Here is a 26,508-nt window from a genome sequence, read left to right as displayed (position 1 = left end):
CTCCTGCCTCTCTCTTTCTCTCTCCTTCTATCTCCTTCTCTCCTCCTTCTGCCCTCCTCACCTCCTTTTGCCTTCTCTCTCCTTCTGTTTCCTCCTCTGTCTCTTTCTCTCTCCTTCTCTCTCCTTCTGTTTCCTCTTCTCTCCTTCTGTCTCCTTCTCTTTTCTCTCTCCTTCACTCTCCTTCTGGCTCCTTCTCTCTCCTTCTGTCTCATTCTCTCCTCTCTCCTCCTCTCTCCTCCTGTCTCTTTCCCTCTCCTTCTCTCTCCTTCTGTCTCCTCTCTCCTTCTCTCTTCTTCTCTCTCCTTTTGTCTCCTCACTCCTTCTGGCTCCTTCTCTCTCCTTCTGTCTCATTCTCTCCTCTCTCCTCTCTCCTTCTGTCTCTTTCTCTTTCTCTCTCCTTCTCTCTACTTCTGTCTCCTCCTCTCTCCTTCTGTCTCCTCTCTCCTTCTCTCTTCTTCTCTCTCCTTCTGTCTCATTCTCTCCTCTCTCCTCCTCTCTCTTTCTCTCTCCTTCTCTCTCCTTCTGTCTCCTTCTCTCTTCTTCTGTCTCTCTCCTCTCTCCTTCTATCTCCCCCTCTCTCCTTCTCTCTCCTTCTGTCTCCTCCTCTCTCCTTCTCTCTCCTTCTGTCTCCTCCTCTCTCCTTCTGTCTCTGTCTCTCTCCTTCTGTCCCCTCCTCTCTCCTTCTCTCTCCTTCTGTCTCATTCTCTCCTCTCTCCTCTCTCCTCCGCTCTCCTTCTGTCTCCTTCTGTCTCTCCTTCTCTCTCCTTCTCTCTCCTTCTGTCTCCTCCTCTCTCCTTCTGTCTCCTTCTGTCTCCTCTCTCCTCCTGTCTCCTCTCTCCTTCTGTCTCCTCTCTCCTTCTGTCTCCTTCTGTCTCCTCTCTCCTCCTGTCTCCTCTCTCCTTCTGTCTCATTCTCTCCTCTCTCCTCTTCTCTCCTTCTGTCTCGTCCTCTCTCCTTCTGTCTCATTCTCTCCTCTCTCCTCTCTCCTCTCTCCTTCTGTCTACTCCTCTCCTTCTCTCTCATCCTCTCCTCTCTCCTCCTCTCTCCTTCTCTCTACTTCTGTCTCCTCCTCTCTCCTTCTGTCTCCTCTTTCCTTCTCTCTTCTTCTCTCTCCTTCTGTCTCATTCTCTCCTCTCTCCTCCTCTCTCCTTCTGTTTCCTCCTCTCTTCTCCTCTCTCCTTCGGTCTCTTTCTCTCCTTCTCTCTCCTTCTGTGTCCTCCTCTCTCCTTCTGTCTCATTCTCTCCTCTCTCCTCTCTCCTTCTGTCTCCTTCTCTCTCCTTCTCTCTCATTCTCTCCTCTCTCCTCATCTCTCCTTCTCTCTCCTTCTGTCTCCTCCACTCTCCTTCTGTCTCATTCTGTCTCCTCCACTCTCCTTCTCTCTCTCCTCTCTTCTCCTCTCTCCTTCTGTCTCCTCTCTCCTCCTCTCTCCTCTCTCCCTCTGTCTCCTCCTCTCTCCTTCTGTCTCCTTCTCTCTACTTCTGTCTCTTTCTCTCTCCTCTCTACTTCTGTCTCCTCCTCTCTCCTTCTGTCTCCTTTTCTCTCATTATTTAAAATATGAATCAATCAATCAATCAATCACTATTCTCTCTCCACTCTGTTAGGGGGTGTGTTGGGGCGAGGGACCCCTACTGTGGCTGGGACCTGGTGTTAAGGAAGTGTACCACCCTGGAGGAGAGTGTCAGCATGAGCCAATGGGAACAGAGCATCACTAAATGCCCTGTGAGTACGCAGAATGCACTATGCCACACACACACACACACACACACATACACACACACACACACACACACACACACACACACACACACACACACACACACACACACACACACACCCTCTGGGAAATGCATTTTCTCCCCAGCAATTCCTGTTGAAATGAATAGGGGTGATTACTCAATCAATCTCCACTGTCTTCGTGATCATTACCTCATTCTCAGCAGTCCGCCCGTTCATTCTTCCACCTCCCAATTGGGGGGATTGATTTCACTGCGACACCGCTAAATGAAAGGGTAATTGTCGTGTGCCTGACAGACATCCATTCTGAGGCAGTGACCATGGGCAGTATTGAGTGCTGCCCTGGTCTTGTATGTGGTTCCATGTTCAACAGTATGTGTTGGCAAACACTCACACACACACACACACTCACGAACATGCACAAACACACCAAACCATTACTCATACAGTCTCTTTGAAGTTCCTCGTCAGGCCTAAGTGGTACACTCTACTGGTCTACTGACAGCACTGGCTGTCTCCGTCTGATGACATCATAGTCAGCTAAAAGACAGTGTAAACACAGACACTATTACAGATGTCCTTGCCTGTTCTCTGGCCCTGCTTCCTTCCTCTCTTTCTCGCTTCCTCTTCCTGTTCTTTCCCTCTCTGTTCTCTCTCTCTCTGCATCTTCTCTCTCCATTCATTAGAATGTGCTTCTCTCATAGTAAGGTCTTCCCATTTAGACTGTTGAGTGGGTTCAATGACCAATAATAGAAGGCCATATTTTATTTCAGTTCCCACCAAAGCAGTGACATATCAAGCTTTTCTTTTCTTGTTGTTCAAATGCTCTTCACACAAAGATGATACCGTTATGTGGCTCATATCACCTGTGGTGTTGATTCACACACCATTGGTTTCCATAGTTAGCCCATATGGCTAACACATTGGAATCAAAACAATGCACCGTTTTCTGTTTTATACAAATGGACATGCTCACCTGCATGTATATGAGTAAATATGTATATGAATGTGAATACTTATTTTCCCTCTCATCATTAATTTCCCTTGTGTTTTACTAAGCTGAACTATGTGTTAGGTCCCTTTATAATTAAAATTGTAAAAAATTAATTCATATATTGCCTCCTTTGGATACATCTCAGAGTTTCTATATCTCTATCTCCGTATCTCCATTTCGCCAAATTTCTATATCTCTATATCTCCATATCTCTATATCTCCATATCTCTATATCTCTATATCTCTATATCTCTATATCTCCATATCTCTATATCTCCATATCTCCATATCTCTATATCTCCATATCTCTATATCTCTATATCTCTATATCTCCATATCTCCATATCTCCATATCTCTATATCTCTATATCTCTATATCTCTATATCTCCATATCTCTATATCTCTATATCTCTATATCTCTATATCTCCATATCTCTATATATATCTATATCTCTATATCTCTATATCTCCATATCTCTATATCTCTATATCTCCATATCTCTATATCTCTATATCTCCATATCTCTATATCTCTATATCTCTATATCTCCATATCTCTATATCTCTATATCTCCATATCTCCATATCTCCATATCTCTATATCTCTATATCTCTATATCTCTATATCTCTATATCTCCATATCTCTATATCTCTATATATCTCTATATCTCCATATCTCTATATCTCCATATCTCTATATCTCCGTATCTCCAAATCTCTCTATCTCTCTATATGTATCCCAAGATGGCATAGCAGTCAGTATATATATATATATTTAAACCTTTCTTCGCATATCTTTTATATATTTTCTTTTCCAAAAACTCAACTTCAAAACACTCTCCTGCAACCGGCCTCACCAATTAAAAAAAAAAAGTATTACTTACCTCAAATCTGAAATCCACTATAGAAGCTAACCAGAAGCTAACCAGAAGCTAACCAAAGGCTAACCAGAAGCTAACCAGAAGCTAACCAGAAGCTAACCAGAGGCTAACCAGAAGCTAACCAGAAGCTAGCCAGAAGCTAACCAGTAGCTAACCAGAAGCTAGCCAGTTTACTGGCTAACGTTAGTATTCTGCTAACCACGGTTTGTGGTCATCACCTATACTTTAGCTCGAAGATCTATCGCCAGTTTTGTACAACGCGACTCAGACCAGAACATACCGGACCTATTTTTCTCTACATATCCCCTGGATTTCAACTGCAATCTCTGGACATTTACACCTGGATCTCGCAGCTCGCTAGCTGCTATCCGTGTGACTAATGGCTTACGTCAATCCCGGAGAAAACATAAATTATTCCGGAGCTAGCCAGCCGAAGAGTTCCATCAGCCACTCCGGGGCTACAATCACCTATCCGGACCCGTTTTACTACGGACACGGAGCCCCACCGGGCCTTCAGGACTGGACTACCGTTATCTGCCCGAGGGAGTTATCCAACTGGCTCCTCTGTCGCGACGTTACCTGAACGCCCATCTGCGGCAAGCTAATCGTTAGCTGTCTTATCGGCTGCTATCTGAATAGGTCTATCGGACAATTTTTCTTGGGTCACTATAACTATATTTATTTTGCCAATTGGATTGATCCCCTCTACCACACGGAACCCCACTAATCTACCGCCGAAAACGCATGAGGTGGCTAAAAACAGACCTCCATTCTCTGCTAGCTTGCTACCGATGGCCCGGCTAGCTGTCTGAATCGCCGTGACCCCAACCAACCTCACTACTCACTGGACCCTTATGATCACTCGACTAAACATGCCTCTCCTTAATGTCAATATGCCTTGTCCATTGCTGTTCTGGTTAGTGTTTATTGGCTATTTCACTGTAGAGCCTCTAGCCCTGCTCACGATACCTTATCCAACCTTGCAGTTCCACCACCCACACATGCGATGACATCACCTGGTTTCAATGATGTTTCTAGAGACAATATCTCTCTCATCATCACTCAATACCTAGGTTTACCTCCACTGTATTCACATCCTACCATACCTTTGTCTGTACATTACACCTTGAAGCTATTTTAAATATATTTTACCCCAGAAACCTTATTTTACTCTCTGTTCCAGACGTTCTAGACGACCAGTTCTCATAGCTTTTAGCCGTACCCTTAACCTACTCCTCCTCTGTTCCTCTGGTGATGTAGAGGTGAATCCAGGCCCGGCAGTGCCTAGCTCCACTCCTATTCCCCAGGCGCTCTCTTTTGATGACTTCTGTAACTGTAATAGCCTTGGTTTCATGCATGTTAACATTAGAAGCCTCCTCCCTAAGCTTGTTTTATTCACTGCTTTAGCACACTCTGCCAACCTGGATGTTCTAGCTGTGTCTGAATCCTGGCTTAGGAAGACCACCAAAAATTCTGAAATGTTCATCCCTAACTTCAACATTTTCAGACAAGATAGAACGGGCAAAGATGGCGGTGTTGCAATCTACTCCAAAGATAGCCTGCAGAGTTCTGTCCTACTATCCATGTCTGTACCCAAACAATTTGAACTTCTAATTTTAAAATCCACATCTCTAAAAACAAGTCTCTCACCGTTGCCGCCTGCTATAGACCACCCTCTGCCCCCAGCTGTGCTCTGGACACCATATGTGAAATGATTGCCCCCCCATCTATCTTCAGAGCTCGTGCTGCAAGGCGACCTAAACTGGAACATGCTCAACACCCCAGCCATCCTACAATCTAAGCTTGATGCCCTCAATCTCACACAAATGATCAATGAACCTACCAGGTACCACTCCAAAGCTGTAAACACGGGCACCCTCATAGATATCATCCTAACCAACTTGCCCTCTAAATACACCTCTGCTGTTTTCAACCAAGATCTCAGCGATCACTGCCTCATTGCCTGCATCCGTAATGGGTCAGCGGTCAAACGACCTCCACTCATCACTGTCAAACGCTCCCTGAAACACTTCGGCGAGCAGCCCTTTCTAATTGACCTGGCCGGGGTATCCTGGAAGGATATTGATCTCATCCCGTGAGTAGAGGATGCCTGGTTATTATTTTTTTAAATGCCTTCCTCACCATCTTAAATAAGCATGCCCCTTTCAAGAAATTTAGAACCAGGAACAGATATAGCCCTTGGTTATCTCCAGACCTGACTGCCCTTAACCAACACAAAAACATCCTATGGTGTTCTGCATTAGCATTGAACAGCCCCCGTGATATGCAACTTTTCAGGGAAGCTAGAAACCAATATACACAGGCAGTTAGAAAAGCCAAGGCTAGCTTTTTCAAGCAGAAATTTGCTTCCTGCAACACAAAACTCAAAAAAGTTCCAGGACACTGTAAAGTCCATGGAGAATAAGAACACCTCCTCCCAGCTGCCCACTGCACTGAAGATAGGAAACACTGTCACCACCGATAAATCCACTATAATTGAGAATTTCAATAAGCATTTTTCTACGGCTGGCCATGCTTTCCACCTGGCTACCCATACCCCGGTCAACAGCACTGCACCCCCACAGCAACTCGCCAAAGCCTTCCCCATTTCTCCTTCTCCCAAATCCAGTCAGCTGATGTTCTGAAAGAGCTGCAAAATCTGGACCCCTACAAATCAGCCAGGCTAGACAATCTGGACCCTTTCTTTCTAAAATTATCTGCCGAAATTGTTGCCACCCCTATTACTAGCCTGTTCAACCTCTCTTCCCAAAGATTCCCAAAGATTGGAAAGCAGCTGCGGTCATCCCCCTCTTCAAAGGGGGGGGGGGCACTCTTGACCCAAACTGCTACAGACCTATATCTATCCTACCTTGCCTTTCTAAGGTCTTCGAAAGCCAAGTCAACAAACAGATTACCGACCATTTCAAATTCCAACATACCTTCTCCGCTATGCAATCTGGTTTCAGAGCTGGTCATGGTGGCACCTCAGCCACGCTCAAGGTCCTAAACGATATCTTAACCACCATCGAAAAGAAACAATACTGTGCAGCCGTATTCATTGTCACGTATAGTAGGCCTGAAGGCTATACTGGAAAACCTAACCTCTATCAAAATAAAAAGATGGCGGAGCCGCAAATGCTCTTCTGTGCTTCAGGGTGTTTATTTACAGGAACAAAAACAACAGTACTGCCATCAAACGTATACCTTATGGGACAGCTAAACACTATGCCGCCCCATTCACAGCTCAATCCAAAATCCTATCCAAAATTCATTGACCTGGCCAAGACTTTCGACTCTGTCAATCACCACATCCTCATCGGCAGACTCGACAGCCTTGGTTTCTCAAATGATTGCCCCTCCTGGTTCACCAACTACTTCTCTGATAGAGTTCAATGTGTCAAATCGGAGGGTCTGTTGTCAGGGCCTCTGGCAGTCTCTATGGAGGTGCCACAGGGTTCAATTATTGGACCGACTCTCTTCTCTGTATACATCAATGATGTTGCTCTTGCTGCTGGTGAGTCTCTGATCCACCTCTACGCAGACGACGCCATTCTGTATACTTCTCGCCCTTCTTTGGACACTGTGTTAACAAACAACTCTCCTTCCGTGGCCTCCAATTGCTCTTTTATACAAGTAAAACTAAATGCATGCTCTTCATCCGATCGCTGCCTGCGCCTGCCCGCCCTTCCAACATCACTACTCTGGACAGTTCTGACTTAGAATATGTGGACAACTACAAATACCTAGGTGTCTGGTTAGACTGTAAACTGTCCTTCCAGACTCACATCAAACATCTCCAACCCAAAGTTAAATCTAGAATTGGCTTCCTGTTTCGCAACAAAGCATCCTTCACTCATGCTGCCAAACATACCCTTGAAAAACTGACCATCCTACCGATCCTCGACTTCGGCAATGTCATTTACAAAATAGCCTCCAATACCCTACTCAATAAATAGGATGCAGTCTATCACAGTGCCATACGTTTTGTCATCAAAGCCCCATATACTACCCACCATTGCGACCTGTACTCTTTCGTTGGCTGGCCCTCGCTTCATACTCGTCGCCAACTACTATCTACTGGCTCCAGGTCATCTACAAGACCCTGCTTAGTAAAGTCCCCCCTTATCTCAGCTCGCTGGTCACCATAGCAGCACCCACCTGTAGCACGCGCTCCAGCAGGTATATCTCTCTGGTCACCCCCAAAACCAATTCCTCCTTTGGCCGCCTCTCATTCCAGTTCTCTGCTGCCAATGACTGGAATGAACTACAAAAATCTATGAAACTGGAAACACTTATCTCCCTCACTAGCTTTAAGCACCAGCTGTCAGAGCAGCTCACATATTACTGCACCTGTACATAGCACATCTATAATTTAGCCCAAACAACTAACTCTTCCCCTTACTGTAGTTATTTATTTATTTATTTTGCTCCTTTGCACCCCATTATTTCTATCTCTACTTTGCACATTTTTCCACTGCAAATCTACCATTCCAGTGTTTTACTTGTGTTTAATTGCTATATTGTATATTGTATATATATATATTTAGTGTTTAATTGCTATATTGTATTTACTTTGCCACCATGTTCTTTTTTTTGCCTTTACCTCCCTTCTCACCTCATTTGCTCACATCGTATATAGACTTATTTTTCTACTGTATTATTGACTGTATGTTTGTTTACTCCATGTGTAACTCTGTGTTGTTGTATGTGTCGAACTGCTTTGCTTTATCTTGGCCAGGTCGCAGTTGTAAATGAGAACTTGTTCTCAACTTGCCTACCTGGTTAAATAAAGGTGAAATAAATCAATCTCTCTATATCTCTAATGATTATACTATCATGTATTACCCTTGTGAATATACATGAATACCAGTAATCTTTCCTGATTATGCATATTTATGTCTCTCCCTAACTCTTCCCGCCATCCTCCCCAACCTTCTCCTCCTATTCCAACTCCTTCCCTGTGTATTACCCATGGTGCATTAGATTTACATCTCTCTCGTTCACTCTATCCCTATGTCCTTCTTTCTTTTCTGTTGACCTCCACCCTAGTTTGAAGTATTCTCTCCCCAGGTGCGTAACTTGACGTTGGATGGAGGGTTTGGGCCATGGACAGGCTGGGGGGCCTGTAGCCATACTGATGGGGGCAGTGCTGGTTCCTGTCTGTGTAGAACCAGGCCTTGTGATAATCCCAAACCCCAGTGTGGGGGTCAGTCCTGTCACGGACTCAGCGTGGAGGTCGCCAACTGCTCCAGGTATTATTATTATTATTATTATTATGTCTGTCTGTCCGTCCGTCCGTCCGTCCGTCCGTCCGTCCGTCCGTCCGTCCGTCCGTCCGTCCGTCCGTGGTGTCTCCATAGGAACGGTGTGTAACCTTGTGTTCTGTGGTGTCTCCATAGGAACGGTGTGTGGAGCCCCTGGACTCTGTGGATCCCGTGTAGCACCAGCTGTGGCATTGGCTTCCAGGTCCGGCAGAGGTCCTGCAGCAACCCCACCCCGCGCCACGGAGGACGAGTGTGTGTGGGGCAGAACAGAGAGGAAAGGTACGGGACACACTCGTACATTCATACATATGTATAAACAAGCTACACACACACACAGCTACATACACACACACAGCTACATACACACACAGCTACATACACACACACAGCTACATACACACACACAGCTACATACACACACAGCTACATCCACACACAGCTACATACACACACAGCTACATACACACACACAGCTACATACACACACAGCCACATACACACACAGCCACATACACACACAGCCACGTACACACATACACACACAGCTACACACACACAGCCATGTCCACATATACACACATACACACACAGCTACACACACACACACACAGCCACGTACACACACACACACAGCTACATACACACACAGCTACATACACACAGAGCCACATACACACATACACACACAGCTACGCACACACACACAGCTACATACACACACAGCTACATACACACACAGCCACATACACACATACACACACAGCTACACACACACACACAGCTACATACACACACAGCTACATACACACACAGCCACATACACACATACACACACAGCTACACACACACACACAGCCACATACACACATACACACACAGCTACACATACAGACAGCCATAAATCCACACCAATTATCCAGAAACAATCCCCCTGCTGTTGTGAGTGTAACAGAAGTCTTGAGTCCTTCATTCATTAGCCAGTCACACATTGTGATGTGAAGCATTACATATATGACTCTTTTTTCCCTCATAACGGCTTCAGTCTGACAGTCAATTAAGAGAGAGAGAGAGGAATGTTTTTGAGCCACTATCTGGGCTCCACACAGATGAGGGAGGCTGCCCTCCTTGTTAAGCTCCAGCTCTGCTGCTTTGGTCTGGAATAATCACCCCCAACAAGATGTTGAGAAGGTTTATAAGCAACCTGCAATGCACTCTGAAAAAATGAGATTAAGAAGGGAGGTGAGAAGGAGAGAGAGAAAGGAGAGAGGGAGGTGAGAAGGAGAGAGAAAGGAGAGAGGGAGGTGAGAAGGAGAGAGAGAAAGGAGAGAGGGAGGTGAGAAGGAGAGAGAGAAAGGAGAGAGGGAGGTGAGAAGGAGAGAGAGAAAGGAGAGAGGGAGGTGAGAAGGAGAGAGAAAGGAGAGAGGGAGGTGAGAAGGAGAGAGAGAAAGGAGAGAGGGAGGTGAGAAGGAGAGAGAGAAAGGAGAGAGGGTGAGAAGGAGAGAGAAAGGAAAGAGGGAGGTGAGAAGGAGAGAGAGAAAGGAGTGAGGGAGGTGAGAAGGAGAGAGAAAAGGAGAGAGGGAGGTGAGAAGGAGAGAGAGAAAGGAGAGAGGGAGGTGAGAAGGAGAGAGAGAAAGGAGAGAGGGAGGTGAGAAGGAGAGAGAAAGGAGAGAGGGAGGTGAGAAGGAGAGAGAGAAAGGAGAGAGGGAGGTGAGAAGGAGAGAGAGAAAGGAGAGAGAGGTGAGAAGGAGAGAGAAAGGAAAGAGGGAGGTGAGAAGGAGAGAGAGAAAGGAGTGAGGGAGGTGAGAAGGAGAGAGAGAAAGGAGAGAGGGAGGTGAGAAGGAGAGAGAGAGAAAGGAGAGAGGGAGGTGAGAAGGAGAGAGAGAAAGGAGAGAGAGGTGAGAAGGAGAGAGAAAGGAAAGAGGGAGGTGAGAAGGAGAGAGAGAAAGGAGTGAGGGAGGTGAGAAGGAGAGAGAGAAAGGAGAGAGGGAGGTGAGAAGGAGAGAGAGAAAGGAGAGAGGGAGGTGAGAAGGAGAGAGAGAAAGGAGAGAGGGAGGTGAGAAGGAGAGAGAAAGGAGAGAGGGAGGTGAGAAGGAGAGAGAGAAAGGAGAGAGGGAGGTGAGAAGGAGAGAGAGAAAGGAGAGAGAGGTGAGAAGGAGAGAGAAAGGAAAGAGGGAGGTGAGAAGGAGAGAGAGAAAGGAGTGAGGGAGGTGAGAAGGAGAGAGAGAAAGGAGAGAGGGAGGTGAGAAGGAGAGAGAGAAAGGAGAGAGGGAGGTGAGAAGGAGAGAGAGAAAGGAGAGAGAGGTGAGAAGGAGAGAGAAAGGAAAGAGGGAGGTGAGAAGGAGAGAGAGAAAGGAGTGAGGGAGGTGAGAAGGAGAGAGAGAAAGGAGAGAGGGAGGTGAGCAGGAGAGAGAGAAAGGAGAGGGGGTGAGAAGGAGAGAGAGAAAGAGGAGGGAGGTGAGAAGGAGAGAGAGAAAGGAGAGAGGGAGGTGAGAAGGAGAGCGAGAAAGGAGAGAGGGAGGTGGGAAGGAGAGAGAGAAAGGAGAGAGGGAGGTGAGAAGGAGAGAGAGAAAGGAGAGAGGGAGGTGAGAAGGAGAGAGAGAAAGGAGAGAGGGGTGAGAAGGAGAGAGAGAAAGGAGAGAGGGAGGTGAGAAGGAGAGAGAGAAAGGAGAGAGGGAGGTGAGAAGGAGAGAGAGAAAGGAGAGAGGGGGGTGAGAAGGAGAGAGAGAAAGGAGAGAGGGAGGTGAGAAGGAGAGAGAGAAAGGAGAGAGGGAGGTGAGAAGGAGAGAGAGAAAGGAGAGAGGGAGGTGAGAAGGAGAGAGAGAAAGGAGAGAGAGGTGAGAAGGAGAGAGAGAAAGGAGAGAGGGGGGTGAGAAGGAGAGAGAGAAAGGAGAGAGGGAGGTGAGAAGGAGAGAGAGAAAGGAGAGAGGGAGGTGGGAAGGAGAGTGCAGGTTGTTTGAAATAAAACTTTTTTACCAGAAACTTTACAACAAAGTCAATAATAATATGAGAATAACTTCAGACAGATTCCTTATCGTCTGGGTACTTTGTTACTGGGTATTTTAACATTTACTCGGCAAGTCAGTTAAGAACAAATTCTTATTTGCAATGACGGGCCACACCGACAAAACCCTAACCCGGACGACACTGGGCCAATTGTGCGCCACGCTGTGGGGGCTCCCAATCCTGGCCGGTTGTGATACAGCCTGGATTCAAACCAGGGTGTCTGCAGTGACGCCTCTAGCACTGAGATGCAGTGCTTTAGAATGCTGCACTACTCGGGAGCCCACATAATGAAGCATTTCAATTAGGTTGTCCGTTCTTTATATGGGGTTCTAGTTTCTCTTGTTCTACCCAGGACATCACAGTGCTAATTTCATTGACCACCTTTGGATACACACAGAGCGACTTCAATTAGCACTGATGTGAGAGGTGTCGAAGCCCTTGAGCCCAACAATGGCAGGAGAGTCACACAGTCTACCTCAACCGAATGCAGAGGGCTTTGAAGCCGCCTCCCGCTGTTCAGAGGTAATTAAAATACAGTACCCTCTCTATGTAAAACATGTTAAGGCATGAAAAGAGTACAAAATTAAGCTCCTTATGGAAAATCAAGAAACACTTTTTGCTGACTGTTATAAAAATGGGAACATAAGCAACTTCATCTTCCCGAAAGGTTGCTGGGATCGAATCCCCGAGCTGACGAGGTGAAGGTCTGTGGTTTTGCCCCTGAACAAGGCAGTTAACCCACTGTTCCTGGGCCGTCATTGTAGAATAGGAATTTGTTCTTAACTGACTTGCCTAGTTAAATAAAGGTTAAATAAAATAAATTCCCCACAGACCATCCCCTGGCATAACACAGTGCTATATTAACACACTACCCTTTTGTTAAGAGGGGGTGGGGGTGTTACTGATGGGCAGAAACTCAGAGGGGGGTGTTACTGATGGGCAGAAACTCAGAGGGGGGGGTGTTACTGGGGTGAAACTTACTGATGGGTAGAAACTCAGGGGGGTGTTACTGATGGGCAGAAACTCAGAGGGGGGTGTTACTGATGGGCAGAAACTCAGAGGGGGGTGTTACTGATGGGTAGAAACTCAGAGGGGGTGTTACTGATGGGTAGAAACTCAGAGGGGGGTGTTACTGATGGGTAGAAACTCAGAGGGGGGTGTTACTGATGGGTAGAAACTCAGAGGGGGTGTTACTGATGGGCAGAAACTCAGAGGGGGCGGGGTGTTACTGATGGGCAGAAACTCAGAGGGGGGTGTTACTGATGGGCAGAAACTCAGAGGGGGTGTTACTGATGGGTAGAAACTCAGAGGGGGGTGTTACTGATGGGTAGAAACTCAGAGGGGGGTTACTGATGGGTAGAAACTCAGAGGGGGTTTACTGATGGGCAGAAACTCAGAGGGGGTGTTACTGATGGGTAGAAACTCAGAGGGGGTGTTACTGATGGGTAGAAACTCAGGATACGAGACAACGAGGACTCTGAGTCAGGAAATGTGAACATGTACAAGTCTCGAACAGTATTGGTACAGAGCAACCCCAAACAGTTTCAGCTGGACTTTCACATTATCAAAGAAAGAGCCCAGCAGGTGAAGCTCTCTCTTGAGAAAGATACCCCCAGCGGGTCAGACCAGACCTCTTCATTAAACAACCCCACAGACGAGCAACCCCAAGCAGAAAGTCAACCTCCCAGCACAGAGTACTACCCCCTCATTGATATGAAGGATAAATACACCCAGCTGGAGGTAAGGCAGGAGGAGCTGGAACAAGAGGTGAACACACTCGTCAGCACAACAAAATCCTCCAGCTCAACAACACCGTCTCAACAAGATCCGGAGAGCTGGAGGTGGAGAGAGACATATCTGCACTCTGGACTGTAGTGAGACAACATCAACAGGAGAAAGAGCAAGAGCAGAACAGGAGAAGAACAGAGCACTAGAGGAGAGGATCAGACTGCTGGAGGAGAGGGTGAGGGGGATGGCGTGTCACAGAGAACAACTAATTAGAGAGGTGGCCACCCCCGCAGAGAAGCCAGCAGAACAGCCCACCTCAGCTCTCGACAAAAGTCTTGACACCACAGCAGAACAGTCCACACCAGACCCTGACCACATTGACATCACAGCAGGACAGACAAATGAAGAACCCCAAGCCCAGAATATCCCACCACCTCTCAGCACCCCCCCTGTCAGCCACCCTGATAGCCCTCCTGACAACCCCCCCACACCCACTGAGGACAAACACAAGCCACAGACTCCTTATGGACTCAAATGGGAAATATATATAAGAAAACAGACTTTTTCTCAAACAGAGTTTCTAAACTCTGGTATCCAAACACCCAGCGCGCCCTAGACCTTCAGTCTGAGGACCAACTAGGGTCACCCAGCCACATAATAATACACAGCGCCCTAGACCTTCAGTCTGAGGACCAACTAGGGTCACCCAGCCACATAATAATACACAGCGCCCTAGACCTTCAGTCTGAGGACCAACTAGGGTCACCCAGCCACATAATAATACACAGCGCCCTAGACCTTCAGTCTGAGGACCAACTAGGGTCACCCAGCCACATAATAATACACACAGGCACAAATGACCTGAGAGCACAGCAGGAACGGGTGGCCACTGCACTCAAAGGAGTGATTGAAAAAGCTTCTTCTACTTTCCCCAGTGGTTATCTCCACCTTGCTACCCTGAAAATACTTCCACCCTGCTACCATACAGCGGGGAAAAGTATTTCCCTTGACTGAGCCTCAAAACCAAATGTTTATCTGGCCCACCAATCCACCCTGGATTTGAACAGCCTTTATGACCAGGTCCACCTCTAAAAGGCAGCAGTGCCCACCAATCCACCCTGGATTTGAACAGCCTTTATGACCAGGTCCACCTCTAAAAGACAGCAGTGCCCACCAATCCACCCTGGATTTGAATAGCCTTTATGACCAGGTCCACCTCTAAAAGGCAGCAGTGCCCACCAATCCACCCTGGATTTGAACAGCCTTTATGACCAGGTCCACCTCTAAAAGGCAGCAGTGCCCTTCTTCGCCTTAAAGGACAACGCCCTCAAACTCAGCCCCAACACTTCACACAGGAGCAACAGATCAATAGACACAGTGCCCAGACCAGCAATACACTGTCCCGGACCTCAACATGGAAGTCACACATACGCCCAGGCCGTGAGCAGGCAAACAGGCCTCAGCAGATGCTCAGCAGGCTCTGCTCACACTTACTAGCCTTAGGCCAAAACACATGACTAACAACATTGGACACTTAATGGAACACAAAGCCTTCACTATCTCATCCTGGAATATCCAAGGCCTGAAGTCATCTGCATTTGGCCTAAAGAGCAGGAACCTGGTCTTCACCAAAGAAATCAGAAATACAGACATTGTCATCCTACAGGGAACATGGTATAGAGGAGATGGACCCACTGGTTGCCCTCTAGGTTACAGAGAGCTGGTAGTCCCATCCACCAAACTACCAGGTGGGTGGTATAGATGAGATGGACCCACTGGTTGTCCTCTAGGTTACAGAGAGCTGGTAGTCCCATCCACCAAACTACCAGGTGGGTGGTATAGAGGAGACGGACCCACTGGTTGCCCTCTAGGTTACAGAGAGCTGGTAGTCCCATCCACCAAACTACCAGGTGGGTGGTATAGAGGAGACGGACCCACTGGTTGCCCTCTAGGTTACAGAGAGCTGGTAGTCCCATCCACCAACTACCAGGTGGGTGGTATAGATGAGATGGACCCACTGGTTGCCCTCTAGGTTACAGAGAGCTGGTAGTCCCATCCACCAAACTACCAGGTGGGTGGTAAAGATGAGATGGACCCACTGGTTGCCCTCTAGGTTACAGAGAGCTGGTAGTCCCATCCACCAAACTACCAGGTGGGTGGTATAGAGGAGACGGACCCACTGGTTGCCCTCTAGGTTACAGAGAGCTGGTAGTCCCATCCACCAAACTACCAGGTGGGTGGTATAGAGGAGACGGACCCACTGGTTGCCCTCTAGGTTACAGAGAGCTGGTAGTCCCATCCACCAAACTACCAGGTGGGTGGTATAGAGGAGACGGACCCACTGGTTGCCCTCTAGGTTACAGAGAGCTGGTAGTCCCATCCACCAAACTACCAGGTGGGTGGTATAGAGGAGATGGACCCACTGGTTGCCCTCTAGGTTACAGAGAGCTGGTAGTCCCATCCACCAAACTACCAGGTGGGTGGTATAGAGGAGATGGACCCACTGGTTGCCCTCTAGGTTACAGAGAGATGGTAGTCCCATCCACCAAACTACCAGGTGGGTGGTATAGATGAGATGGACCCACTGGTTGCCCTCTAGGTTACAGAGAGCTGGTAGTCCCATCCACCAAACTACCAGGTGGGTGGTATAGAGGAGATGGACCCACTGGTTGCCCTCTAGGTTACAGAGAGCTGGTAGTCCCATCCACCAAACTACCAGGTGGGTGGTATAGAGGAGATGGACCCACTGGTTGCCCTCTAGGTTACAGAGAGCTGGTAGTCCCATCCACCAAACTACCAGGTGGGTGTTATAGAGGAGATGGACCCACTGGTTGCCCTCTAGGTTACAGAGAGCTGGTAGTCCCATCCACCAAACTACCAGGTGTGAAACAGGGTGTTCTATTAAATTGATCAAAACAGGAACATTTTACATTTGGCTAGAAATTCAGAAGGAAATTATCTTAACAGAGAAAAATTTCCTCCTGTGTGCTACCTATATCCCCCAACTAGAATCCACATACTTTAATGAAGACAGCTTCTCCATCCAGGAGGGGGCCCAGGGACATGTACTAGTCTGTGGCGGCCTAAATGCCAGAAGCTACCTGGAGGGGACATCATTCCCTCCCCAATATGCCCCCCTAGGCACAACTATGACAACATAACCGACCAAAACAGGTCACAACTCCAGCAGCTATGTCGCATGCTGCGAATGGAAGGCTTCAAGGGGACTCCTACGGTAGGTACACCTATAGCTCATCTCTTGGCAGTACTGTAGACGACTTTATCACTGACCTCAACCCAGAGTCTCTCAGAGCGTTCACAGTCAGCCCACTGACACCCCTATCAGACCACAGAAAAGTCACAGTCTGCTTGAACAGAGCAAAACTCAATCATGAGCCATCAAATCCAAAGAACTGAATAATATTAAGACATGCTATAGATGGAAGGAATGTAGTGTGGAAACCTACCAAAAAACAATTAGGCAAAAACAAATCCCTTTTAGACAACTTCCTGGACAAAACGTTCCACTGCAATAGTGAAGGTGTAAACTTGGCAGTAGAAAATCTAAACAGTATATTTGACCTCTCAGCTTCCCTATCAAATCTAAAAATTACAAACAGAAAACCAAAGACAATTAACAACATTGACAAATGGTTTGATGAAGAATGCAAAAACCTAAGAAATAAATTGAGAAACCTGTCCAACTGTCACGCGCTGACCATAGAGAGCCATTGTTTCTCTATGGTGAAGTGGGTCAGGGCGTGACTGGGGGTGATCTAGTTTGTGTATTTCTATGTGGTGTTCTAGTTTTTTTCTATGTTGGTGATTTGTATGATTCTCAATTAGAGGCAGCTGGTATCGTTGTCTCTAATTGGGGATCATATTTAAGTAGCTGTTTTTCCCACTTGTGTTTATGGGATATTGTTTTCAGTTATTGCACGTAGTATCTCTGTAGTCATGGTTTGTTGCTAGTTTATTTGTTTATTTGTTTTTGCCTTTGCTAAGTTTCACATTATTATTACAATTATGTGGAAACCATATCGTGCTGCAGCTTGGTCCGACATTTATTCCAACGAGCGTGACACCAACCAAAAACAGAGACCCAGAAAACCTGAGTCTACCCCTTCACTATGGTGAATCACAAAAACAATACAGAAATACTCTACAGAAAAATAAGGAACACCATGTCATAAATCAGCTCAATGTAATTGAAGAATGCATAGACTCTAACCACTTCTGGGAAAACACTAAACAAACAACAACACAAAGAGTTATCTATCCAAACCGGAGATGTATGGATAAACCACTTCTCCAATCTTTTTGTCCCTATAACAAAGAACAAACAGCAAAAACATATACATTATCAAATACAAATCTTAGAATCAGCTATTAAAGACAAGCAGAACCCATTGGATTCTCCAATCACATTGAATGAACTACAAACCCTCCAATCCAAAAAGGCCTGTGGTGTTGATGGTATCCTCAATGAAATGATAAAATATCCAGACCACAAATTCTAATTGGCTATACTTACACTCTTTAACAATTTCCTTAGCTCTGGCATCTTCCCCAATATTTGGAACCAAGGACTGATCACCCCAATCCACAAAAGTGGAGACTAATTTGACCCCAATAACTACCGTGGGAAATGCGTCAACAGCAACCTTGGGAAAATCCTCTGCGTTATCATTTCCAGCAGACTTGTACATTTCCACAGTAAATGTACTGAGCAACAATTTACTGAGCAAATGTCAAATTGACAAACCAAAACAAAGGCAAAATCTTCTCATGCTTTGTTGATTTCAAAAAAGCTCTTGACTCAATTTGGAATGAGGATCTGCTATAAAAATAGATTGAAAGTGGTGTTGGGGGGAAACATACAACATTATAAAATCCATGTACACAAATAACAAGTGTGTGGTTACAATAAACACAAACATTTCATTTGAGGGGGTGCAGTGAGACAGGGATGCAGCTTAAGCCCCACCCTATTCAACATACAGTGCCTTGCGAAAGTATTCGGCCCCTTGAACTTTGCAACCTTTTGCCACATTTCAGGCTTCAAACATAAAGATATAAAACTGTATTTTTTGTGAAGAATCAACAACAAGTGGGACACAATCATGAAGTGGAACGACATTTATTGGATATTTCAAACTTTTTTAACAAATCAAAAACTGAAAAATTGGGCGTGCAAAATTATTCAGCCCCTTTACTTTCAGTGCAGCAAACTCTCTCCAGAAGTTCAGTGAGGATCTCTGAATGATCCAATGTTGACCTAAATGACTAATGATGATAAATACAATCCACCTGTGTGTAATCAAGTCTCCGTAAAAATGCACCTACACTGTGATAGTCTCAGAGGTCTGTTAAAAGCGCAGAGAGCTTCATGAAGAACAAGGAACACACCAGGCAGGTCCGAGATACTGTTGTGAAGAAGTTTAAAGCCGGATTTGGATACAAAAAGATTTCCCAAGCTTTAAACATCCCAAGTAGCACTGTGCAAGCGATAATATTGAAATGGAAGGAGTATCAGACCACTGCAAATCTACCAAGACCTGGCCATCCCTCTAAACTTTCAGCTCATACAAGGAGAAGACTGATCAGAGATGCAGCCAAGAGGCCCATGATCACTCTGGATGAACTGCAGAGATCTACAGCTGAGGTGGGAGACTCTGTCCATAGGACAACAATCAGTCGTATATTGCACAAATCTGGCCTTTATGGAAGAGTGGCAAGAAGAAAGCCATTTCTTAAAGATATCCATAAAAAGTGTTGTTTAAAGTTTGCCACAAGCCACCTGGGAGACACACCAAACATGTGGAAGAAGGTGCTCTGGTCAGATGAAACCAAAATTGAACTTTTTGGCAACAATGCAAAACGTTATGTTTGGCGTAAAAGCAACTCAGCTCATCACCCTGAACACACCATCCCCACTGTCAAACATGGTGGTGGCAGCATCATGGTTTGGGCCTGCTTTTCTTCAGCAGGGACAGGGAAGATGGTTAAAATTGATGGGAAGATGGATGGAGCCAAATACAGGACCATTCTGGAAGAAAACCTGATGGAGTCTGCAAAAGACCTGAGACTGGGACGGAGATTTGTCTTCCAACAAGACAATGATCCAAAACATAAAGCAAAATCTACAATGGAATGGTTCAAAAAAAAACATATCCAGGTGTTAGAATGGCCAAGTCAAAGTCCAGACCTGAATCCAATCGAGAATCTGTGGAAAGAACTGAAAACTGCTGTTCACAAATGCTCTCCATCCAACCTCACTGAGCTCGAGCTGTTTTGCAAGGAGGAATGGGAAAAAATGTCAGTCTCTCGATGTGCAAAACTGATAGAGACATACCCCAAGCGACTTACAGCTGTAATTACAGCTGTACAGCTGTAAAGGTGGCGCTACAAAGTATTAACTTAAGGGGGCTGAATAATTTTGCACGCCCAATTTTTCAGTTTTTGATTTGTTAAAAAAGTTTGAAATATCCAATAAATGTCGTTCCACTTCATGATTGTGTCCCACTTGTTGTTGATTCTTCACAAAAAAATACAGTTTTATATCTTTATGTTTGAAGCCTGAAATGTGGCAAAAGGTCGCAAAGTTCAAGGGGGCCGAATACTTTCGCAAGGCACTGTAATATGTATCATCGAATTGGGGCACGAGAACATTCTGCAGCACTTGGCCTCACGCTAATACAATCTGAAGTCAAGTATGTACTGTTTGCTGATGATCTGGTGCTTCTGTCCCCAACCAAGGAGGGCCTACAGCAGCACCTAGATCTTCTGCACAGATTCTGGCAGACCTGGACCCTGATAGTAAATCTCAGTAAGACTAGTAACACCAGTAATGGTGTTCCAAAAAAGGTCCAGTTGCCAGGACCACGAATACAAACTCCATCTAGACAACGTTGCCATAGAGCACACAAAAAACGATATATACCTCGACCTAAACATCAGCGCCACAGGTAACTTCCACAAAGCTGTGAACGATCTGAGAGACAAGGTAAGAAGGGCCTTCTATGCCATCAAAAGGAACATAACATTTGACATACCAATTTGGATCTAAAAATACTTGATTCGGTTATAGAACCCATTGATCTTTATGGGTTTGAGGTCTGGGGTCCGTTCACCAACCAATAATTCACAAAATGGGACAATCTCCAAAAATGAGACTCTGCACACTGAATTCTGCAAAAATATCCTCCGTGTACAACGTAAAACACCAAGTGATTTAGAGCAGAACTCGGCCGATACCCGTTAATTATTGAGTTCCAGAAAGAGCCGTTAAAAATTCTACAACCACCTAAAAGGAAGTGATTCCCAAACTGGAAATAACAAAGCCATCACCTACAGAGAGATGAACCTGGAGAAGAGTCCCCTAAGAAAGCTGGTCCTGGGGCTCTGTTCACAAACATAAACAGACCCCCAGGACAGCAAAACAATTAGACCAAATCATGAGAAAACCAAAAAATTATTTCTTTACACATTGGAAAGAATTAACCTAAAAACTGAGCAAATTAGAATGCATTTTGGCCCTAAACAGAGAGTACACAGTCACAGAATACCTGACCACTGTGACAGACCCAAAATGAAGGAAAGCTTTGACTATGTACAGACTCAGTGAGCATAGCCTTGCTATTGAGAAAGGCCGCTGTAGGCAGACCTGGTTCTCAAGAGAAGACAGGCTATGTGCTCACTGCCCACAAAATGAGGTGGAAACTGAACTGTACTTCCTAACCTCCTGCCCAAATATATGACCAAATTAGAGACACATATTTCCCTCAGATTACACAGAGCCACAAATAATTTGAAAACAAACCCAATTTTGATAAACTCCCATATCTACTAGGTGAAATACCAGTGTCCCGTCACAGCAGCAAGATTTGTGAACCAGTGAAGAACAAACACCATTGTAAATACAACCCATATTTATGTTTATTTATTTTCCCTTTTGTACTTTAACTATTTGCACATTGTTACAACACTGTATGTAGACATAATATTTATTATGGAACTTTTGAAAAAATATATATTGTGTAGATTTATCAATTGTTCAAGGGCCCTCCAGACTGCGACTTTCCCAGTCCCCCCAATGACTGTATATATTAATGGACAAAGCCATCAATTATGTGACACCATATATTCCTACTTGAAGACTCAATAGTGCATTGAAGCGAATCTCATGGAGACACACAAGTGCGTTAGGAAAGTATTCTGAAACAATTGACTTTTTCTACATTGTGTTACATTACAGCTTTATTCTAAAATTCCTTCAAAACAATTGTTTTCATCAAGCTACATGTTTTCCAATTTATTAGAAATAAAAAACAGAAATACCTTATTTACATAAGTATTTAGACCCTTTGCTATGAGACTCCAAATTGTGCTCAGGTGCATCCTGTTTCCATTGATCATCCTTGAGATGTTTCTACAAGTTGATTTGAGTCCACCTGTGTTATATTCAATTGATTGGACATGATAGCGAAAGGCACACACCTGTCTATATAAGGTCCCACAGTTGACAGTGCATGTAAAAACCAAGCCATGAGGTGGAAGGAATGGTCCGTAGAGCTCCGAGACAGGATTGTGTCGAGGCACAGATCTGGGGAAGGGGACGAAAAATGTCTGCATCATTGAAGGTCCTCAAGAACACAATGACCTCCATCATTCTTCAATGGAAGAATTTTGAACCACCAAGACTCTTCCTAAGGACTGGCCACCCAGCCAAACTGAACAATCAGGGGAAGTGACCAAGAACCCTATGGTCACTCTGACAGAGCTCCAGAGTTCCTCTGTAGAGATGGGAGGACCTTCCAGAAGGACGACCATCTCTCCGAACTCCACCAATCAGGCCATTATGGCAGGGTGGCCAGACTTAATCCACTCCTCATGAAAAGCATAGCCTGCTTTGAGTTTGCCAAAAGGCACCTAAAGGACTCTCAGACCAGGAGAAACAAGATTCTCTGGTCTTTTAAAACCAAGATGGAACTCTTTGGCCTGAATGCCAAGCCGTCACGTCTGGAAGAAAACTAACACCATCCTTAAGGTGAAGCATGGTGGTGGCAGCATCATGCTGTGGGGATGATTTTCATCGGCAGGTACTGGGAGACTACTCAGGATTGAGGTCAAAATGAACGGAGCAAAGTACCGAGAGATCCTTGATGAAAACCTGGTCCAGAGCACTCAGGACCTCAGACTGGGGCAAAGGTTCACATTCCATCAGGACAACAGCCCCAAACACACAGACAACGCAGCGCAGGACAACATAGGAGTGGTTTCGGGACAAGTCTCTGACTGTCCTTGGGTGTCCCAGCCAGAGCCCGGACTTGACCCTGATCGAAGATCTCTGGAGAGACCTGAAAATTGCTGTGCAGCCTGACAACCTGACAGAGCTTGAGAGGATCTGCAGAGAAGAATGGGAGAAACTCCCCAAATACAGGTGTGCCAAGCTTGTAGCGTCATACCCAAGAAGACTCAAGGCTGTAATCGCTGCCAAAGGTGCTTCAACAAAGTACTGAGTAAAGGGTCTGAATACTTATGTAAATTTCATTTTTTTGATTTTTTTTTTGCAAAAATGTATTATAACCTGTTTTTGCTTTGTCGTTATGGGGTATTGTGTGTACATTGCTGAGGGAATAGTTTTTATTTAATCAACGTTAGAGCAATACTGTAACGTAACAATCCAATGTGGATGAAGTCAAAGGGTCTGAATACTTTCTGAAGGCAATGTACTTTTTGAAACATGATTGTCTTCGAAAAAAGTATATATTTTTCGCGAAGGGTGCCATTTACCCATTTACACACCCACAATTGTGGCTTTAATGAGAAGGGGCAGGTGTTTTCCCCTGCTCCCGCCCCCCCATCTCTCTCTCCGTATCTCCCTCCCTCTTACTTTCCTTGTCCCCCTCTCCCTCTCTGCTTCTTTCAAACTACCTGCTCAGCTAATAAAACACCTTGTGCCGGCCCAGCGATGAATGGTAGAGATGTGTTATTGAGAGAATCCATTAGAATCCTACAGTAGGGCTTGGTGATTTTACACTCTGTGGAGGAGACATGTTTTAATGGATGAAATATGCTGTGTCACTATCACTCTCTCCTAAAGAAGAGAAGGGTCTGTCAGAGAAGAGAAGGGTCTGTCTGTTTAGAGAAGAGAACGGTATGTTTGTCAGAGAAGAGAAGGGTCTGTCTGTTTAGAGAGGAGAAGGGTCTGTCTGTTTAGAGAGGAGAAGGGTCTGTCTGTCAGAGAAGAGAAGGGTCTGTCTGTTTAGAGAGGAGAAGGGTCTGTCTGTTTAGAGAGGAGAACGGTCTGTCTGTTTAGAGAGGAGAAGGGTCTGTCTGTCAGAGAAGAGAAGGGTCTGTCTGTTTAGAGAGGAGAAGGGTCTGTCTGTTTAGAGAAGAGAAGGGTCTGTCTGTTTAGAGAGAAGGGTCTGTCTGTTTAGAGAAGAGAAGGGTCTGTCTGTTTAGAGAGAGGGTCTGTCTGTTTAGAGAGGAGAAGGGTCTGTCTGTTTAGAGAAGAGAAGGGTCTGTCTGTTTAGAGAGAAGGGTCGTCTGTTTAGAGAAGAGAAGGGTCTGTCTGTTTAGAGAGAAGGGTCTGTCTGTTTAGAGAGGAGAAGGGTCTGTCTGTTTAGAGAAGAGAACAGTCTGTCTGTTTAGAGGGGAGAAGGGTCTGTCTGTTTAGAGAGAGAAGGGTCTGTCTGTTTAGAGAGGAGAACGGTCTGTCTGTCAGAGAAGAGAACGGTCTGTCTGTTTAGAGAGGAGAACAGGGTCTGTCTGTTTAGAGGTGTTTAGAAGAGGTCTGTCTGTTTAGAGAGGAGAAGGGTCTGTCTGTTTAGAGAGGAGAAGGGTCTGTCTGTTTAGAGAGAAGGGTCTGTCTGTTTAGAGAGGAGAAGGGTCTGTCTGTTTAGAGAAGAGAAGGGTCTGTCTGTTTAGAGAGAAGGGTCTGTCTGTTTAGAGAGGAGAAGGGTCTGTCTGTTTAGAGAAGAGAACAGTCTGTCTGTTTAGAGGGGAGAAGGGTCTGTCTGTTTAGAGAGGAGAAGGGTCTGTCTGTTTAGAGAGGAGAAGGGTCTGTCTGTTTAGAGAGGAGAACGGTCTGTCTGTCAGAGAAGAGAACGGTCTGTCTGTTTAGAGAGGAGAAGGGTCTGTCTGTCAGAGAAGAGAACTGTCTGTCAGAGAAGAAACAGGTTTCATGGTCCTACTCGCTCACTCTCTCTCAATTCAATTTAAGGACTTTATTGGCATGGGAAATATATGTTAACATTGCCAAAGCAAGTGAATTAGATAAATAACAAAAGTGAAATAAACATGAACAAATTAACAGTAAACATTACAGTCATTACACTTGAAAGGAATAGAGACATTTCAAATGTTATGTTATCTTGCTCTCTCTGTACCTCCCTCCCTCTCTCTCTCTCTCTCTCTCCCTCCTACTCTCTCTCTCTCTCTCTCTCTCTCTGTCTCTCTCTTTCTCTCTCTATCTCTCTCTCTTTCTCTCTCTCTCTGTACCCCTCTCTCTCTCTCTCTCTCTCTCTCTCTCTCTCTCCATCCATCCAACTCTCTCCATTCATTTTCAATTTAAGGACTTTATGGGCATGGGAAACATATGTTAACATTGCCAAAGCAAGTGAAGTAGATAATAAACAAAAGCGAAATAAACAATACAAATGAATAGTAAATATTACACTCACAAATGTTCCAAAAGAATAAAGATATTCCAAATGTCATATTATGTACAAATAGTTCTCTCTCTCTCTCTCTCCCTCTCTCTCTCTCTCTCTCTCTCTCTCTCTCCTCTCATTTTCTACATGTCCTATATGAATCAGATGTTGTGGATTGTGGACTCATTTTGGGTGTGAACTCTCCCTTTAATGTTAGGAATGGAGTGGGCTGTTATTGCCGTGGCCATAGGGTCCCCTTTCAGAGGTAATCAGCACACTCTCTCTCAATTCAATTCAATTCAAGGGCTTTATTGGCATGGGAAACATGTGTTAACATTGCCAAAGCAAGTGAGGTAGATAATATATAAAGTGAGTATTTAAAGTGAAACAAACAATAAAAATGAACAGTAAACATTACACATACAGAAGTTTCAAAACAATAAAGACATTACAAATGTCATATCATCTCTCTCTCTCTCTATATATATATATAAATGTATATACCTCTCTCTCTCTCTCTCTCTCTCTCTCTCGCTCTGAGGCCAGATGGCTGTGGTTAGAGATACAGTATTGAAAGGCCTCAGGCACATGCAGTAGCCACACACACACATTCCAGTCTCTCTCCAGAAGTTTGGCCAAGGTTTCTTGACATTAACTGCTATCCCAGTCAATGCAATGGGGCCAAAGTCTGTCTGGCTAATGTTCAAGCGTATGTATTCCCCTGCTTACTCAGCTCATATAGGGCAGTAAATAGCACCCTTTTCTTCTTGACTTCCTGCCCAGGGAGGATGTTGCATTAAACGAAGGCTAATCTAATCTGAGAGCAGAATGATTAGCATGGCTGGATTGACGATGAGTTTATTAATCTATTTACTATGAATCTGGTTAACGCTGTCTCCCTTTATTCTGAGCAGGGGACTCTGCAGATCAATGGGTCTGTCTCCTCCCTTCTGATCTCTGCAGGGGCCCCTGTCTCCTCCATTCTGATCTCTGCAGGGCGCCCTGTCTCCTCCATTCTGATCTCTGCAGGGCGCCCTGTCTTCTCCATTCTGATCTCTGCAGGGCGCCCTGTCTTCTCCATTCTGATCTCGGCAGGGGGCCCTGTCTCCTCCCTTCTGATCTCTGCAGGGGATCTGTCTTCCCATTCTGATCTCTGCAGGGCGCCCTGTCTTCTCCATTCTGATCTCTGTCTCCTCCCTTCTGATCTCTGCAGGGGACCCTGTCTCCTCCATTTTGATCTCTGC

The 26,508-nt window shown here is 45.4% G+C and overlaps 1 protein-coding gene and 1 long non-coding RNA gene across 5 annotated transcripts in view; one reads left to right on the top strand and one right to left on the bottom strand.

Moving 5' to 3' along the window:
- Nucleotides 1-26,508, top strand: part of LOC112240516 (semaphorin-5A-like) — a 310,054-nt gene that overhangs the window by 187,562 nt on the left and 95,984 nt on the right. For all 4 annotated transcript variants that reach the window (XR_006080276.1, XR_006080275.1, XM_042308578.1 and 1 more), the window contains exons 12-14: nt 1,603-1,720; nt 8,683-8,864; nt 9,012-9,155. Coding sequence is in view for 2 of the 4 variants with exons in the window: in XM_042308578.1 (XP_042164512.1) it covers nt 1,603-1,720; nt 8,683-8,864; nt 9,012-9,155 (444 nt within the window). In the remaining 2 variants the exon portion in view is untranslated. The remainder of the gene's footprint in view (nt 1-1,602; nt 1,721-8,682; nt 8,865-9,011; nt 9,156-26,508) is intronic.
- The window catches only part of LOC112227636, a 77,431-nt gene that overhangs the window by 21,968 nt on the left and 28,955 nt on the right, over nt 1-26,508 (bottom strand). The window lies entirely within an intron of this gene.

Source organism: Oncorhynchus tshawytscha, linkage group LG29, assembly GCF_018296145.1.
Source record: "Oncorhynchus tshawytscha isolate Ot180627B linkage group LG29, Otsh_v2.0, whole genome shotgun sequence".
Taxonomy (NCBI): domain Eukaryota; kingdom Metazoa; phylum Chordata; class Actinopteri; order Salmoniformes; family Salmonidae; genus Oncorhynchus; species Oncorhynchus tshawytscha.
The sequence above is the reverse complement of the archived record's forward strand: the minus strand, read 5'-3'. Positions and strand labels throughout refer to the sequence as shown.